This window comes from Sinohyriopsis cumingii, chromosome 5 (assembly GCF_028554795.1).
Source record: "Sinohyriopsis cumingii isolate HCF-2022 chromosome 5, ASM2855479v2, whole genome shotgun sequence".
Taxonomy (NCBI): Eukaryota; Metazoa; Mollusca; class Bivalvia; order Unionida; family Unionidae; genus Sinohyriopsis; species Sinohyriopsis cumingii.
Genome location: NC_142965.1, coordinates 93,651,344 through 93,669,409, shown reverse-complemented (window position 1 = coordinate 93,669,409; position 18,066 = coordinate 93,651,344). Strand labels below are relative to the sequence as shown.

The 18,066-nt window shown below is 38.4% G+C and overlaps 1 protein-coding gene across 2 annotated transcripts in view; it reads right to left on the bottom strand.

Moving 5' to 3' along the window:
- The window catches only part of LOC149799785 (uncharacterized), a 44,092-nt gene that overhangs the window by 9,949 nt on the left and 16,077 nt on the right, over positions 1 to 18,066 (bottom strand). Inside the window, exon 2 of one of the 2 annotated variants that reach the window (XM_089959170.1) lies at positions 4,736 to 4,835. The exons of the other annotated variant lie outside the window; for it this stretch is intronic. Within the exon in view, the coding sequence (XP_089815296.1) occupies positions 4,736 to 4,754 (19 nt within the window). The 5' untranslated portion in view covers positions 4,755 to 4,835. The remainder of the gene's footprint in view (positions 1 to 4,735; positions 4,836 to 18,066) is intronic. 2 annotated transcript variants of the gene reach the window in all.

Sequence of the window (18,066 nt, the reverse complement as noted above, 5' to 3'; positions counted from 1 at the left end):
TATGCAAACATACGGACATGTCTTTTCTGCAATAATTTCAATGAGGATATCGATGTCTCATCTCATACCATCTGCAATGCTTATATTAATATTTGGTCGCAATTCAGAGATAATGTTAATGAAGACACAGCAAGATAATGTTGAGAAATAAAATGTAAACCCAATACCTAGTCCTATTTTCTTCGTTTTATAGGATCACTTGACATACGTGCAGGATAAATGAGTAAAAAAAAATGAGCAAACTAGAATAGTTGCTTTGAACTTTCATCCTGCATAATACGTACCAGTTTCATTTCACATCGGTCTCAACGGCGTATCATGAAGAGGGGTACAGAAAAATGTAGGCTATTAAAATATTGTTAATTTATTCGTAAAGATTACGACAAAATGACGAATTATTAATGAAAATCCGACACTGTTTGCTCTTTTGATACTGTGTCACGTTTACAAGCGTACATTTGTGACGTAAAATCTTTATATCTACTGAATTATTTACATAAGTAAGTGGTAGCATTTCAACGTATAATAGTTGTAGTATTCAATTAAGATACCATTGAATTTTTGTGTGATACAATTAGCCCTGCATTACACCACCGAGACTCCATTAGAAATAACACCACCACAGATACTGCCATGCGAATTTGGAATTTAAACCTAGGATTTCCATGCTCTCCATCCATTACGAAGCAAATCAAAATTGTCCATTTTCCTTTAATCTGCATCCCTAAGGTACTTAGTATACCTGACACTCAAAGATAATCAATGTGTGCCACCCAGTGGTATCACCTACAGTGAACATGCGCTATTACGACCATTAGCTGGACTACAACAAAATGTATGTATGTATGTATGTGTGTGTGTGTGTGTGTGTGTGTGTGTGTGTGTGTGATCCGAATTGTGGATTGCAGATAGCTTGCATAATAATACAAATATGAATAGGAAAAAATACGTCCACTCTTATCCATTGATTTACCATTCATAAATAATAATTAGAAGATAAATTTGAAATAAATTGCAATTACAATAGCGGCTTTTCGACTTGAACTCGGTCTTGAGAAGATACGCGTGTAACTAGGTCGATCAGTGCGAAATGTCCTATTTGCGTGACACTTAACTTTGGAAGCTATACTTTCTATTACGTCAGTGTGTTCCAGTTTATCTTCACTGCTGTGAAAGAATTTTCGAATGATGATGGAGATCACGTAGTCTTTGGTCTCCAAGCCACGATAAAAGTCACGTGATGCGCAGATTAGGGATTTTCCACTTTCCGTCGATACTAATGGGGAATATGATACTATTTGGTCTTAATACGAGAACCGACTGGTCATAATTCGGGGTTGTACAACATTAGAATAATAAAATAAACAAAACTTTGTTCTTCAGATTTTCAGTCGGTAAAGTGGGAATTGTCTTAGCACCGGGATGGTCATGAGGAGGGATTATACAGCATCTAGTATTTAATATACAGCATATTCCCTTATTTTATGGTAAACTGAGAAACACATACTTGTTTCCAAAGCTCTTGGGCAAGTAAATGAATTATCTTTAAATAATTTAATAATGAATCTATAAGCTTTTGAGGTTTCGGGAAAGTTTTAATTTTGTCTGCGTTTATAAAGTTCACATGTAACCCTTACCCTTTACATTTGCAGAGTTTTGCTAGCTGTTATAAATTATAAAACTGTAACATCAAAAACTAACTTGCATATGTTTTATTTTAAAAACGTTAGTTTCTTTACAGCTCACATCCACTTCAGGAATCGTGCACACAGTATGTTACAACAAAGTCAAAACTGCACGGAAATACTCTAAAACTGAAACATTCTTCTCTTGTTTCTTTATTGAATTTACTACATGTATATCATAAAGTTAACTCCCAGCCTGGCATAACTGTTTAAAATGACAGTTTAAAGTCCTGGCTGTTAGCAATACGTTAGTAAATTCTCCGCAAAGAAAGGGGATTCTTTAAAATCTAGTAAAACGACCTTGATTGAAAATCAGTATTGATACTTATCCGTCTTAAAAATAGAGCCCCTTTATGGCACAGACAGTCAATTAACCTTGAAGAATCTAGAGGTATACACGAAAACTTCGTTTCTTCCCTAATTTTATGTTTGTTTTATAATTGCTGAGTACGAAATCGCTTCACATGTTTTAGCTATTTCTCAAATAATTAGTGATTTATAATTTTATAATGATTTTGTAGGCGGTCATCCAAACTGTCCTTCCACTCAAACATACGGTTGGCACTAATCTCTCTCTCTCTCTCTCTCGATCAATCGATAAGCACCAGCTATCACTCTAGGTCCCTCCTGTGCATCTTAGGAATTTCAAACTCTGGTCATGGACTTTCAATGTTGTTGGGCTGTTCATCATGTGGACCCTTCATCAACAAGCATATGCATATGCTTTCTAACTCTGTGAATAATATTGGTATCAACGTGCAGTTGGTATCTACGTGCATTATCTCAAAAAGGTAGAGAAACAAATGCCTTAATTTGCCCGAAAGGACGTTAAATTAAATAGAAGGGAGTATATTTCAAGGATTACTTGAAAATTAAACTAGATACTTTAATGATAATTAGAGTCCATTAGACATAGTTTGCTTTTTCGGCCTTCACCGACGCTTTCTGTACGTATTTTACAATTATTGTTTTCGCTCCAGTTGGAATCCGTTTTCTGGGACCAGATATCTAAACCTTAAATTCGTTGATGCTTTCAAGTACAAATTTCACACTTACTTCAAACTCAACAATCGTAATGAGGTGCAATTTAAGCCGTACGATTTGCAGGAATTCTAAAACGAAGCAAACCACAAAAGCATGGCCTTGAATCCTCAAAGTATTTCAAGTAAACATTTAAGATTTTTACTAGAAATCACTCTGTAGATTCCCAAATTTACAGAGATACTGTAATGGTAAAAATATCTGAAATTCCAAATTTTGTCCGCTTATCATAAATAACATCAGATAAATCTGGTCAACAAATTTCGAGTAGTTTCTCATTGTAAGGCTGTAAAGTTAATAAATTCAACTTCTGAAAAAATGTCATTATCATTAAATTTCGTGCAATTTTTCATTGTTATCTCCAAAGTTACATTTATTCCAAACATTAAAAATAAGGAATTACATTGTCACGGAATTAAAAGGAATTACATTGTCATGGAATTATATGGAGCTCTAAACAATTGACCGTTGTGTTTTAAGTATAACAGTTTGTACATTGTTGAAAAGTTATCATTACATGATATTTTTAATACGTGTGCATGTATAAATGTAAACGGATGTGAAATACAGAGGCAAAATCTATTTTCTTTTTGTTAAAGCGACTTTGACCGAGAGCTACTGATCTTCTTGTCAGAGTTTCCTATGACCTTTCTAACCCTGTGTCACGTGTATGGACATTTACACTGACAAACCAACATAAATGTCCAAATATCCATAAATGGTATGAAAAGATCAGAGGAAACTCGGTATTGTTTCCCAAATCATTACATTACATTTCATTTCCGGTAAATAATTTAAGTTGCCGTGAATCGATTTGATACATATTATGTTTGTTTTTTGTGCCCGAGAAAGAACCCTACCAAGACAAAGGTCACTTAAAAATAGATTTTGTCAGGTAACAAGTTTTCTGATTAGTCAGTTAAATCTGCTTACTATAGACCAGGGGTCTCAAACTCAAACCACCCTTGGGGCAGCATGAGACCATTTTCGATGACCCAAGAGCCGCATCACCTTTGTTATCTCTCATGACACCTTGTGACTCCAATTATTTTGCGGGTCACATGATATGACTTGGCGGGTCGCGTGTTTGAGACCTCTGCTGTAGACGGTAACCTTTCATTCGCAAGAAAACAAATGTTCAAAACTCTATTTGCGTTCTTTTCCAACATGCAGAATAGCAAAAAGAATTTTATATTTTCCTAAATTCTGATTTAGCACAATCATCTTGCATACGCCAAATATTTTTTAAAAAAAAATCTTTTGACCAACTTCCCCCATTCCATCCCAGTTTCCAGTTTCCTCTTCATCGGTCACTCATGCCAGCTTGACAGTAAAGTTACACTAGAAACTTTGATGAGTGAATAAAAATGCATACTGCTTCGTGATTCCTTTGGGAAAAGTTCAGTTAATTATGAATAATTGCTGTAAGTTACGAATTCACTACTATATGGAAAGAATTTATTACTGGGTCTTAGAGGAAGAAAAGTATTAATATGAAGTGAAGCTACTCTCTCTCTCTCTCTCTCTCTCATATGCAAACTCCTCTGTTTACATTCATTATGATTAATTTGACATAGGTGTAAACATAACGATTATCATTTTATACGTGGCTCAGAGAATCGCTCTTTTTAAGGTGCTCGTAATTTTCCTGTTCTTGCCAATTTGTGATCACGAAGGCGTACATAATATGTAATACTTACAGTTTATGTACGTATAAGACGATTTCTAACCGACAAAAATCTATGAAGCGAGAAACAGGTTATGTGGTGGAAATAAGGGCTAATAACGATAGAGTCAAGAATGAAATGCATTACAGAAAATCGTTGACTGAAATTAAATTCATAAATATACATTGGACAGTTATGTAGATACATTCAGTTTTAACAGCTGTTGCAAACGAATGCATTATGCGAACTGAGCGTAGCATATGGGGATCAGACACCTAATTACTTTTCCATAGAAAATAATGTTAATATAGTAAATTAAAAAAATAATCTATGCATACAAACCAAGCATGCTTCCATTCATTAGAATGAGAGATGTTGTTGTTTCCAGTTGTTCCACGACATTTTTGTTAGCCTTGTGCTGTTAAACGGGGGGACTCCTGGTCTGTACCAAATAAAACAGCCTAGAACCAAGAGCTCATGTGCTATTTTTTCAGCATGAATTTAAAAAAAGGATACCAAAATAGAAATAAATGTATTGTTGTCAACTGTATACACAAATTGATGTTTATGAAATTAAACAATGCAAAAAAGTCAGTTTACTAACCAATGGATGCATATACGAATATTAAGTACTTTATTTTTCATTCACACATCAGTATACTGGTTCTCTGGCTATAAAATAATTAGTTGTCCGATTCCTATATTGACTTATTGCGTGTCAAAGGTTGGAAAATCCGATTAAATCTATTTCAATGGAATAAAATTCAATTATATTCATTATTTCGTATTCATATATAATAACCATTAAATTTATATTCAATGTTTATATATATATATATATATATATATATATATATATATATATATATATATATATATATATATACTGGGTCGGTGCTTCTTCCCTGGATTTGCCAGGGTTCTTCTGTTACACTGGCCGCCATGTATCTTGTGCTGAAAAATGGCGTTAAACCCTAGAACAACAAGAACAATATATATATATATATATATATATATATATATATATATATATATATATATATATATATATATATATATATGTGGTTTCATTATTTCTATGAGACAAATGTTATTAATATTCAGACTACTTTGCCTCTTTTGAGACTAGGCTTGGTCGTCCAGGTGATATATTCGTTAACTTCCATTCACTGACTGACCGCCGATCTGTCACGTGGAGATGTCAAGTCGATCAGGTCATCTTTATAAACATGCTTTAATTTACGTATAAACGGAAACTATGTACCCTTGTCTGTACATGCCTTTGGATGACACGTATATACAATCCATATATAATGCTTGCTATAAAATATCTCTGTTTTATTTATTTATTTCACTGACATTACTTCTTATATAAATTAGTGTATCTATCATGAGAGGCTAAATGGAGCATTTCTTTCCGATTACTAACATGTTTACATTCAGTTTTGAATAAGACCTTTATTTCGGTTTAGGTAATAATTTAATATTGTGATAAAAATTTGATGACGCATAGAAAAATGTACAATTTGAATAAAAGCTATGTAGCAAAATGTTAAGCGAACCGTTGCTTTTATTATTATATAAATATACAAATTACGTAACGTAGCGAAACATTATTTGTAAATTTGTCTTCTCAATTTACACTACGCCTTAATTTATATCTAAATTTAAAAAAAAGGATTTGGTACCCCCCAAAATTATTACACATCTTCGAGTGCTAAATTTGTAGACATTATTGTAATTTCTGGGCAAATATCAGGGAAAGAAACTTGCCTAAGAGAGCTTCTATTCCCTTTGTTCTTTAACCTAAGAGATTAAAGTTCAAAAACAGAAATTAATATGCTTTGGTGAAAACGTAACTGTGTATTATTATTATTATTATTATTATTATCCTCCCACTAAGGTCACATAAGACTGATGTTTTAGTGTATTTGCCAATGAAATCAAACCTACTCTGTCAAAGAATATATCTCAGCGGTAATGATGTTTCATCCTCACAACGTAATTGTGTTCAATATCATCTGGTGGAACAACAGTGTCAAAATGTCTTGGATGATTATGTTATGTGTTTAGGCTCGAATAAACAGCAACACATGAAAGAGTGAAAACAGAAAGCTTTTAAAAATTAAACAAATAACAAATTTTTCCTAGAAAAATAATGTACAAATGAAGAAGAAAAAAAAAGAACTTACGGTTTTAAGAATGAAATTCAAAAATAATCCAAGAATAATCCACGAATAAAATTTTAGAAGTCATAATAATGAAATGTTCTGATAAATTCAAGTTTGAGTCCCGATGAAAATCCAAGATGAAAGGCGATGACGTATGCTGTATCCTGTAAAGTGTTGTAGTCTACAATTCCTTGCAGAAACACAAGAAATAACACTTTGGTCTTGGAAATCTGAATAAAAATTTTAAGAAATGTCTTTGTTCAAGAATTCTGTATGAGCACTAAAATATTTCCAGAGAAACGAATTAATCCTTTTGAATCCAAATAGTCTGAATAAGCATTACAACGTAATTCCCAAAATGACACAACAAAAATAACACCTTTATGTCTCAGTGTTTAGAATCACGGCTGAGATTAATTCTCTAAAACAAATGGTTATACAGTAATTTTGAGACGCAGAATGCGTATCCGTATAAGGGTCACGTGATCATGTTTACATCACGTACTCTCAGCATGGCCCTGACAAAACCAATCATTTTACTCGAAGAATAAAATATAAAAAAAGTTGTTTACTTCACTAAAAACTATCTACAATCATAGCGTCACGTATCCAATACAGCCTTGATCTGACCCTTATTATTTCCACACACACACACACACACACACAAAAGACTTGTTCACGTGGCTGTTATTAATTTTGAATTAAGGTCGGGAACTAGGTCACCTTTGTGTTTACCAAATGAACAGTCAAGGTCAAACTATTTTATGTAAAAAGTATGAGTTCATAGTAAACAGAACTACATTTTTTGACATATAATGAAATATAATTTTTTTTAAGCTTACAAACAATTAAATCAGATATAAATTAAATCAAATATACATAACAGATGACATAAGCAGTCGTCGACATGCAGAGGTCCTATCATGTGACTCGTTGACCCAGTAACTTTGAGAGGTCTAAGTGATTTACTTATTTATACATAACCTACATATAGGGAAAACCTCGTGTTTATATACCAACATTAGTATGATATCTGACATAATGCGTTTCTTTTTTTGTAAGATTATCTTTTCGATTAACTGCTTTAAAAATGAGAAAATATATACCTATTTACTACAATCATTTCAATGTTGGCGTGCACACAAGTCACACGATACGACCTTACAATGTCGATGTGTAAACACACAAACGTACACATTTGAGCATAATGATGAAATATCCACTTAATTTATCTTTATTTCACCCTTAATATGGTGTTGCCTCTTTCACGCTTCACACACAAGCGCGTGCGCACAAGATGAAAAAATGAACTTATTTATATTCTCTTCTCTTTCTTTACACACAGACACACACACACACAGAGGCGTGCGCAAACATGCACATGTGAAATCACATACAGAGTACATGTCAATATTTTGGATCTGAGAATGACATCTCGAAACGATTAATTCACGGATTTAAACATCTTCGATAATAATAATAATAATAATAATAATAATAATAATATCGTGTTCTGAAATTGTTACAAACTGGGTATATGATTTAGTATTTTGTCTGCCAAGTTGAGATGCAAACACGTAAAGTAACAAATCCCGTTAAACATTTAAGTCATTCATACAAGACCAAGCGAATAATTTCGGAGAATCCTGACATATTTCTTGAAAATAAGGACCTAAGGAAAAAGAATGCAGCGAAAATCATTCTTCTTAAAGACGGCCAAACTTTACCGTACAATTCGGAACTACCACGGCTATTTCTGATACACATAAATATGAATTAGTGAACCCCCAAACTTCATAAGTTCCGGTGTTTTTCCAAATAGCTCACTTTTATTAAGGTTGCACTCTGCAGTTTCATACTTTGCATAAGGTTTGATTTTAAAGAAAATGAATTTCCCAAGTTTTCCTCACTGGTTATCCTGGTTAATTAAAAATAAGCTCTTGTATATCTCATGTACTGATAAAGTAACTTTTAATTCCCTTGATTTTGGTTTCGATGGTTGGGTATAATTTGAGTTATAGAGTAAACAGCTAGCCCTTACTTCAGATGTGCATTTCTCAAATGACTGCTAGCTATATTTACTGACCTCCGAAATTGAAGAGCTTTGACAACGTGCAAAAAAGTACACACCTCCGAACCAAAGCTTTGACAATGGTTGTGTTCCTGTGAGGATGAACAATTTTTTATGTTTTGCAAAAGCATATGTTAATACATTGTTCGAAGAATTTTACTTATTTCAAATTACAATCTATTATTCAAAACAAAATACGTAATGCGGCAAATTGGTTGGTACGTGTCCGACCAGCTCGTGAAAAAAAAAATATTGCATAGTAAGTTGCCAGATGGTACAGAGTGAGAAACCCATGGCGAGAATCGGGTTAGACATTAAAATTCAATAAATAAAATTACTACGTTTTGTCCATCTTTTAATAAAAAATATCATTGAAGCATTTCATTTTAAAATGGGGTTGGGTAGGGTAAAGAGTCTGGGTAACTGAATACCATAGTTTTGTTGTTCAGATTTATTTCAATCTTTTTCAAAACAAAATCTCGTGACATTGTATTGGTGCATCTGCACCTGCTACATATCCCTTGACCATCTTCATGTCTTACTCGAAATAATCAGAGTTGAATTAGTAAATTTCAGTTGTTAATGAGCAGGAACTCACACAAGATGATATCAGTAGTGAATGGGGACACTTTACGGATAATGGGAATTAGCATTAAAAACACCCTTGGGACACTTTACGGATAATGGAAATTTAACATGGAGAAAAATCGTGGGACACTTTACGGACAAGGGGAATTAACATGGGAATAAATCGTGGGATACTATACGTACAAGGGGAATTTAACATGGGAATAAATCGTGGGATACTATACGTACAAGGGAAATTTAACATGGGATTTTTTTTAAAAAGTTTTTTTAAAATTTAAATTTAAATTTAAATTTAAAAAAGGGGTAGGCAATTCAAAGACTATCTCTTTTCGAGAAATATGGCTGGCCCTGAAAAGGGCCTTTGGGTTTTATGTTAATGTATTCATTAACATAAATGGCACCGCATTGGTCTTCTTCTTGTCCTTAGGCTGCGTCTTACTGTTGGTCCGTACATCAGCACTCTTTTCAGGCATCCTTGTCTTTCGACGTAGATCCTACGTATCCACAGGCTGGTGTTTGTCCTGTGGACAACGGTCCACTTCGATCGGACATACATGAGCAAGTCTGTCCGAAACATCATGGAAGACACAAGGGTGGATGACTCAACTGTAGTCCACATCTTGAAGCGACGAGAACAGGTGAATCAATGCATTGAACGGCGCTTATTTATAGGCGGAGGAAGGATTGAAACGGATTGAGTTCATTCACCAATCCGAACACGCGTTACAGAATTCAGTCAGCCCGCATCCAATCCGAAGAGAGCAGTCTGTGACGTCACGTAGTCAATATAGATTCGCTAGCGCTTGTGTGCAGTCAATCTATGCGACAGTGATTCAACATGACGGAAACTCAGAAAACGATCCAGTGGGGTGCACCAGCAGGGGAGACTGCCCAAGGGAACCCGGACTTACTTTCAGAAGAGGTGAATTGGGATTTTGTGGATTTTCTCTCCTCGCAAGAATTTGTTCCGGAACCTTCGTTACTTTCTTCATTACCGCAAGTGGAGAATTTTAGACAGAGACAGAAAGAAGAATTGGAGAAATTTATACAACGACAAAAAGGAAGCGGAACAGGCTTTTCTCCTACAGCAACAGCAACAAGAAGAAGAAGAGGTAAGAAAAAAACAACAGCAAGAAGAAGTAGCAGCAAAGAAACAAGAGGGTGAAAATCAAACGGTCACGGTACTGTTGGACATTTTAGCGGAGTTAAGAAGTCTGAAACAAATGTATCAGACTTCTTTATCACGACCGAAGAGAATACGACCTTCCCGAGCTAAACACGTCAACCCTGTGACTAAGCCTACCGTACCACCCTTAGTGATTTCAACCCAATCATTATCATCATCATCAACATTACGCAGTCCAGAAGTAGGCCTTGGCCGTGGCAAAGGCTTAAGGCAGTTAAAATTGATTGCTTAAACTCACCCCTACACCATGAAGAAAAAAGGCCCTTTTCAGGGCCACTCACATATCTCGAAAAGAAATACAATTTCAATTTGCCAATATCTAAAAAACTCACCCATGTTACCCTTATAGTACGTGTCTGTGTATGAGTGCGTGAGTGTAGCTTCTTATTTTAAAATCACAACTCAAAGACACTTACCTTATATCATTCATTTATTCTTTTCTCCATTTTTTTACAATCCAATTCACAATTTATAACACAACACTTTAATAAGGAAAAGTTCATTAATTTCTTCTTTTCTCCTTTTTTAGTCTCTCTGTTTTTTGAATTTCTTCACCGTCACACTCTTTTCCTCTTCTTCTTCCTCCTCGCTTTCTTCCCTTCTTCTTTTTTTCTCCTGTTTCTTTTTCTTCACCTGTCTTCTTTCTTCCTCAGAAGAATCCCTCTCTTCCTCTGAAGAATCCCTCTCTTCTTCTGAAGAATTCCTCTTTTCTTCTGACTCCTCTTGTTTCTTTTTTGGGCAATCTGGAGACCAATGTCCTTTTTCTTGACAATAATAACAGGTATCTTCACTTTTGTCTCTTTTAGTCCCTGTTTTTTTTCTTTTTTGACGGTCTGGACACTCTGAAGACCAATGCCCTTTCTTCTGACAGATATAGCAAGTATCTTGACTTTTATCTCTAAAGGAAGGAGAGTAGTCCGTAGGCTGGTCTGAAGAGAATTTTCTAATGACCCCTCGCAAAGCTCTGACGAAACGTTCCATCTGGTCAGTCTCTTCCATCGTTGTGCTCGGCTTGAGAGTGAAATGAATAGTGAAAGGACAAGACACACACCCTTTTATATACGCTGGTCTGCCAGGACTATAAAGTAGTTTATGGTGTTTGAACTTGAGTCATTTGACTTTTTGCTTTCAAGATGAAACGATCCCATTCATTCGAGAAGAAAGAAGAAGAAGAAGAAAGTAAGAGGCAGAAACGTGATCTATCGCCTCGTACCAGGGCTGAAATCTTGGCACAAATTCATGCCAGTGATTTTGAAGAGGACATGAGTGAACCAGAATCCGAACCCTCTAAACCAAGTTCACCACCCTTTGTCAACCCTGAAAAGTACTATTCCATTCGAGAGACGGAAAAGCGCTGCGCTCCTCTAGAAAATTTAGAACCACGGCTTACAAATACACGGGTTGAAGTTTAAAGATTTCAAGTCCGAAGTGCCGTTAGAGAAAGCAGAAGTGTTCATCACCGAGGTGTGGGATTCTTTGCTCACCGCACTCAAGCGACAATGTCAACCCAAAGAAGACGATCGTTTGAGACTTTCCATACAACACGACGGTTTGAAATCCCCTGTTTGGATCGAGTTTAGCACCCCTGCAGAATTGACTGCTTCCAAAGTCATGGACAAGATTCAACACGTACAACAATCTAATGATCAGTTTGACATCACCGATGGTAAAGCCACACTGGACATGACCCACGTCTCTCCTCCTCAAGGGACAGGACGCAAAAAGATGTTATTGGTGGACGACCTTCGCAACACCAAAAAGAGTCTCGTCCGAATTAACACCCTCATGACCAGATGTGTTTAGCCCGTGCCATCGTGGTGGGACGAACCTATGCCGACAAGAACGACACGGTAGAATGGAAAAGAACCTGGGACACTATTCAACGTTCCCATCTAGCCAAACAACGAAACGAAGCAGAACTCCTGTTACAACAAGCCGGACTGTCCAAAGGACACACTCTGTGGCATTCCTGAGATGCAAAAATTGCAAGATACCCTAGCTCCACGCTACACCTTGAAAGTGCACCCTCAAGAAGTACGCGGACCTCTGTTGTTTCGAGGCCAAGACTTTAAGGACGGAAAATACATTCATCTTTATCATCACGATGAACATTTCGATACCATTACCAGTATCACCGGATTCCTGAAATACGGTTATTACTGTGAGAAATTTGACCATGGTTATAACAATCGAGAGCAACACAAGCATTGTGGATCGAAATGCACAGGATGTTTGGCCTCTTCACCCTGTCTGAGCGAAGAACCAGTGCCTTGTTCCACTTGTCTGCGCACGTTTGTCAGCCCTACCTGTTACCAACAACATCTGAAAACGCAAGGTTCACAGAAGAAATGCGCTTGTCAACTGCTAAGATTGTGCCCCGCGTGTGGACAAGGCATACGTACCAATAGTGTCAAGGCACACGTATGTCGAGGAAAGAAAAAATGTCACATTTGTCACCACATCGTGGACTTGGAACACCAATGTTACGTGCAAAAATACCATCCCCACCTGAGAAAGAGGACGGTCACAAGAAGAAAGGCAATTTCATCTTTTTCGATTTCGAATGCATGCAAGAAACCGGCATTCACATTCCTAATTTCTGCGTGGCTCATCGAGCGTGCGAGAAGTGCATTCAAGAACCTATCTTCAGTCAATGCCCTCACTGCAGCAAGATACCCGGAGGGCGTGAAAAAATCTTTCGGGGACCCAACACGTTAGCCGATTTTGCCCAATGGGTCTTAGACCCCACGACAAGACGTGGAGCCAAGAGGACATCGAACGTTACCGAGATTGTCATCGTCATGCCACGGTGATGGCTCACAATTTCTCCGGATACGATGGACAGTTTCTTTTGAGGTACTATACGGAACAAGGCACCGAGCGTCCTAAAGTGACTTTGAACGGAGCCAAAATCATTTTCATGCAAGTGGGACAAGTGCAGTTTAAAGATTCGATGAGTTACTTGGCCATGCCTTTGAGTCGATGCCTAAAACGTTTGGAATGATAGAAATGGCTAAAGGGTACTTTCCACACTTTTTTCAATACGGAAGCCAATCAACACGCCGTTCTACCCATTTACCTGAAGCTCACTATTACGACCCCGACAACATGCGTACCGAACAACGAGAAGCTTTCTACGCTTGGTACCAGGCTCACGCCTCGGACCCTTTCGACTTTCAGGAAGAAATGCTAAAGTATTGTCGTTCCGACGTGGACATTTTACGACGTTGCTGTGGAAAATTTCGAGAACTGTTCATGGAACACGGAGGGGTCGATCCTTTGAAAGAAGCTTGCACCATTGCCAAAGCGTGTTCCTTAGTGTATCGACAACGATTCATGCCTGAAAAGACCGTGGCTGTCATCAGTCCTCAAACGACCCACTTTGTCAAACGTCAATACTCGGTCAAAGCCCTACGTTGGTTACATTACTTGTGCGACAAGGAAGACAAGTGGATTCAGCATGCCCGCAACGGAGGGGGCGAAAAGGACCATCGGAACGTATTCGGTCGATGGCTGGGACTTAGAAAACCCCAAGATCGTGTACGAGTTTACGGTTGCTTATTTCACGGATGTCCCGTCTGTTACCCTGACCGTGGCACTAAAAATCAGTTTTTGCAACGAACCATGGAAGACTTGTACAGACACTTGTCAGCGGCGCCTAAAGTTGGAACAGCAAGGATACCAAGTGGTGGAATGTGGGAACACGAGTACGATCACCGTATGAAAACCGATCCCGAGTTTAAACGCCTCGTGGAAAGTTACCAGTTCGTGGACCCGCTTGAACCCGAGGGATAGTTTGTACGGAGGAAGGACCAATGCCACCTGTTTGCTGTACCAAGCCGACGAAGAGAAAGGAGAAGAAATCAAATACTTGGACGTGTGTTCGCTGTATCCCTACGTGTGCAAATATTGTCGTTTTCCCGTAGGGCACCCACAATTGCTGACGGAACACATCGACCTGAAAAACATTCGACAATACGAAGGCTTGATCAAGTGCAAAGTTTTGCCTCCCACGAACCTCTACCATCCCGTCTTACCTCACATTGTCAAGGCAAATTGATGTTTCCCTTGTGCCGTACTTGTGCCGAAACGTGCAACCAAGACCAACCTTGTCAGCACAGCCAGGAAGAACGGGCCTTGACGGGAACCTGGGTCAGCGTAGAATTGTTCAAAGCTATGGACATGGGATACCAACTGTTAGAAGTGTACGAAATTTGCCACTTTCCCAAGACACAACAATACCACAAGGGTACCCTACTCAGAAAGGCATTTTCGCCGACTACGTGGATGCCTTTTTGAAACTGAAGCAAGAAGCCAGCGGCTATCCTTCCTGGTGTCACACTCCCGAAGACCAAATACAATTCAAAGAGAAATACTACGAACAAGAAGGCATCTCTTTAGACCACATCGAGAAAAACGAAGGCAGGCGATCGTTTGCCAAAGTGATGTTAAATTGCTTGTGGGGTAAAATGGCACAACGACCGTGTTTACCCAAGACGGAATATTTGACAGAACCTTCCCGCTACTTCCAGATGATTCACGACAAAACCAAATACATGAAACACGTGGACGTCGTTCGAGAGAATTTGATCTTGGTCAATTACGAAGAAGATCTGGACTTTGTACAAGACGACCCTTTTGGAAATGTCATCATTGCGGCTTACGTGACAGCCCATGCTCGCTTAAAATTGTACGAAGCTTTAGAACTGTTAGAAGAACGCGTCCTGTACTTTGACACGGATAGTTGCATTTACATCCATCACCCGATTCAACATCACCCTAACATCGAAGGAGACCGTTTAGGAGCCTGGACAGACGAGCATCCCGACGACAAGATTCTAAGTTTCGTCATTGGCGGTCCCAAAAATTACGGCTACGAATACCGGGACAAACAAGGAGAAGTGCACACTACGTGCAAAGTGAAAGGACTGGACTCTGAATTATCGTACCAGTCGAGTGGTCAACTTTTGGGTATTGAAAAGAAGCCTTGCAATCGGGAGAGGATGGAAACTTTAAAGTGACCACCTATCAACCGAACAAGATTGCACGTTTACCTACTCACCACATCGTCAGTCGACCCTTGGAAAAAGTCTATCAAATCGTATACCAGAAGCGAGTGCGACTTCCCAATCATTTCACCTTACCGTATGGACACGTTGGTATAAAACATTGGTTGTAAGAGGAGAGTTACGAGAAAGATGACTTCGCCACAGCAAGAATCGAGTGAGAAAACCCGATGAGAACTCCAAGTTCAAACCCTACCATTTTCCAGTCTTCTTACCTGACTATTGTGATTGTGCCCGTCGATTGGACACGTTTCAGAAATGGCCTACGGATAGGAAGGATTACCTTCTTCGCATGTTTTAGCTAGAACAGGATTTGTCTACTTGGGACCTGAGTCAGGATTGGGATCGAGGTACAGTGTTTCGCTTGCGGACTGAAGTTACGAATGGATCTATGTATCTATAAAGATTCAGCTATTCTGGAACATACTCGATGTCTCCGCACTGCCCTTACCTTTCTATGGCCTTTCCACCCATCACACTACGGTACAATGTTGACGGTACCTTAGAGACGGTACCTTCCGAAACAAGACAGAAAAAACGTAAAAAAGGAAAGATGTACAAGCTGGAGACTGCATTGCGACTAGTATAAAAAGGGGCTATGGTCAAGATCGATAGTTCATTGTGACTACCAAGACCGAGCGAACAAAGATGAATACTTAGAAAAAGACATCGTTTCAGTTTGGGATTGTAAAAAAGCTGTATCTTTCTCTAGTGTGACTAATACTGGATGGATAAGACCCAGACATTGCGACGGAAAATGTCCGGAAGGAAACTGCGATTGTCCATGTGGTTACCATTGTAATTGCGTAACGGAGTTTGCAGACGAGTGCGATTGTGAGCCTTGCGATGGGACCGATGCTGTACCTTGTGACCTGAGCGATGCCGTAAAGCATCATGGGAACTTTAGTGCCCCTACCCCTGTCATGGAAAGTGATGCTGTGCGTGTCAAACCTGTGGGATGCGAAAGCGATGCTGCTCGTCCTCTTGGACATTTTACTGGGTTTCGTTTTAAAGGGGAATGTCGACCTTCACGTTTACCTCCCTACGGATGTCATCCAGCCCTGAGCAAACTCCTGCCCATTTCACTCAACCCTCATCGAAACGAACCTGTGAAAAACGAATATTCGTTTCCTGTGCGTTTGTCGGAATACTGCGACTTTGAAAATCGTCTTCAATCGTTCAAAGGAAAATGGCCAAAGTATCTGGGAGGACCGACCCCCGAAGAATTAGCCAGAGCCGGATTTTTCTACTTGGGCGAAGGAGATAAAGTCAAGTGCTTCAGTTGCGGTGTGTCACTTCACCACTGGGAACCGCAAGATTCGGCCTACGTAGAACATGCTCGATGGTCACCGAATTGTCATTACTTACCTTTAGTGGGACCGAGACATTGAAGTAACTTCTTACCATAATCATTTGTTCATGGATACTTTACAAGAGAACATTCGTGCTTTGCCTGTGGAGTTGAGAGAACACATTTATCGAGAACTGGTCAAAATACAAGTGAAACGTAAAGAACAATTGCATCCGTTACGTCACCGGTGTTTGAACCACTGGTACCTGAAGGCTATACAAGGATTGATTCAATTGAAAGTGTTCCATCGGACAGACATTGATCAACGATCCTCTAGTTTTAAAAAGGATTGGTTTGGTATGGACGATTGTAGTTACATCATTGTAAACGTACTGCATCGAATTCCAGAGGAAGAGTTAACGAATTACCAACATCTTGAACACAATGTCAACTTGGTGAAAGAGGAAACTTCTGAACGAATTGTAATGTGTAGATTAGTGACTCAACGATTTAAATTCGACACTGAAGTGAAACCATGTTTGTGCAAAGAGTACATTTCTTGTGTCAGACCAAAGAGGATTTAGTATGACCTATTCATGGATACTTTGCTAGAGAACATTCGTGCTTTGCCTGTGGAGTTGAGAGAACGCATTTACCGAGAGCTGGTGAAAATACAAGTCAAACGTAAAGAACAATTGCATCCGTTACGTCACCAGATCTTTAATCACTGGTACCTGAATGGTATAAGAGAACTGATTCGTCAGAAATTGTTTCAGTGGTCAGACCTTGTTCAACACTTTGAGTTAGTGAATGATCGAAATGTTCATTATTTTGGTTACTTCGAGATTCACCTACAGCAATACATTGAGGAAGACAAGTTAAAGGATTATCAACATATTTTACGTGGAATCTACTTAGAGGAAGAGGAAACTTCTAAACGAACTCTGAAGTTTCGGTTACAGTATGCAAGATTTAGATTCCCTACTGGAGAACGAAGATCTCTGGCTAGAAAGTACGTGTATTGTTTCCGAAACAAAGAGACTATAAAAACAGGCTGCCATGCCACGACTTATGTCACATGTCATCCAACAGATTCCGTGGAAGGAACTCAATGACCATATTCAAACCGTGGATCATTACCATCGATTATTACAAGAACTGTATCCATTCAATTTTGGACGACAAGTGGTGTGTGTCTTAGTGACTTGTTTTCTGGGATTTCGTTTACCAGCCGATTCCTTGTGGACTCTTTACGATCAGTACTTACCACCTCCATGGCCTTAAATGGTCACGAAAAACT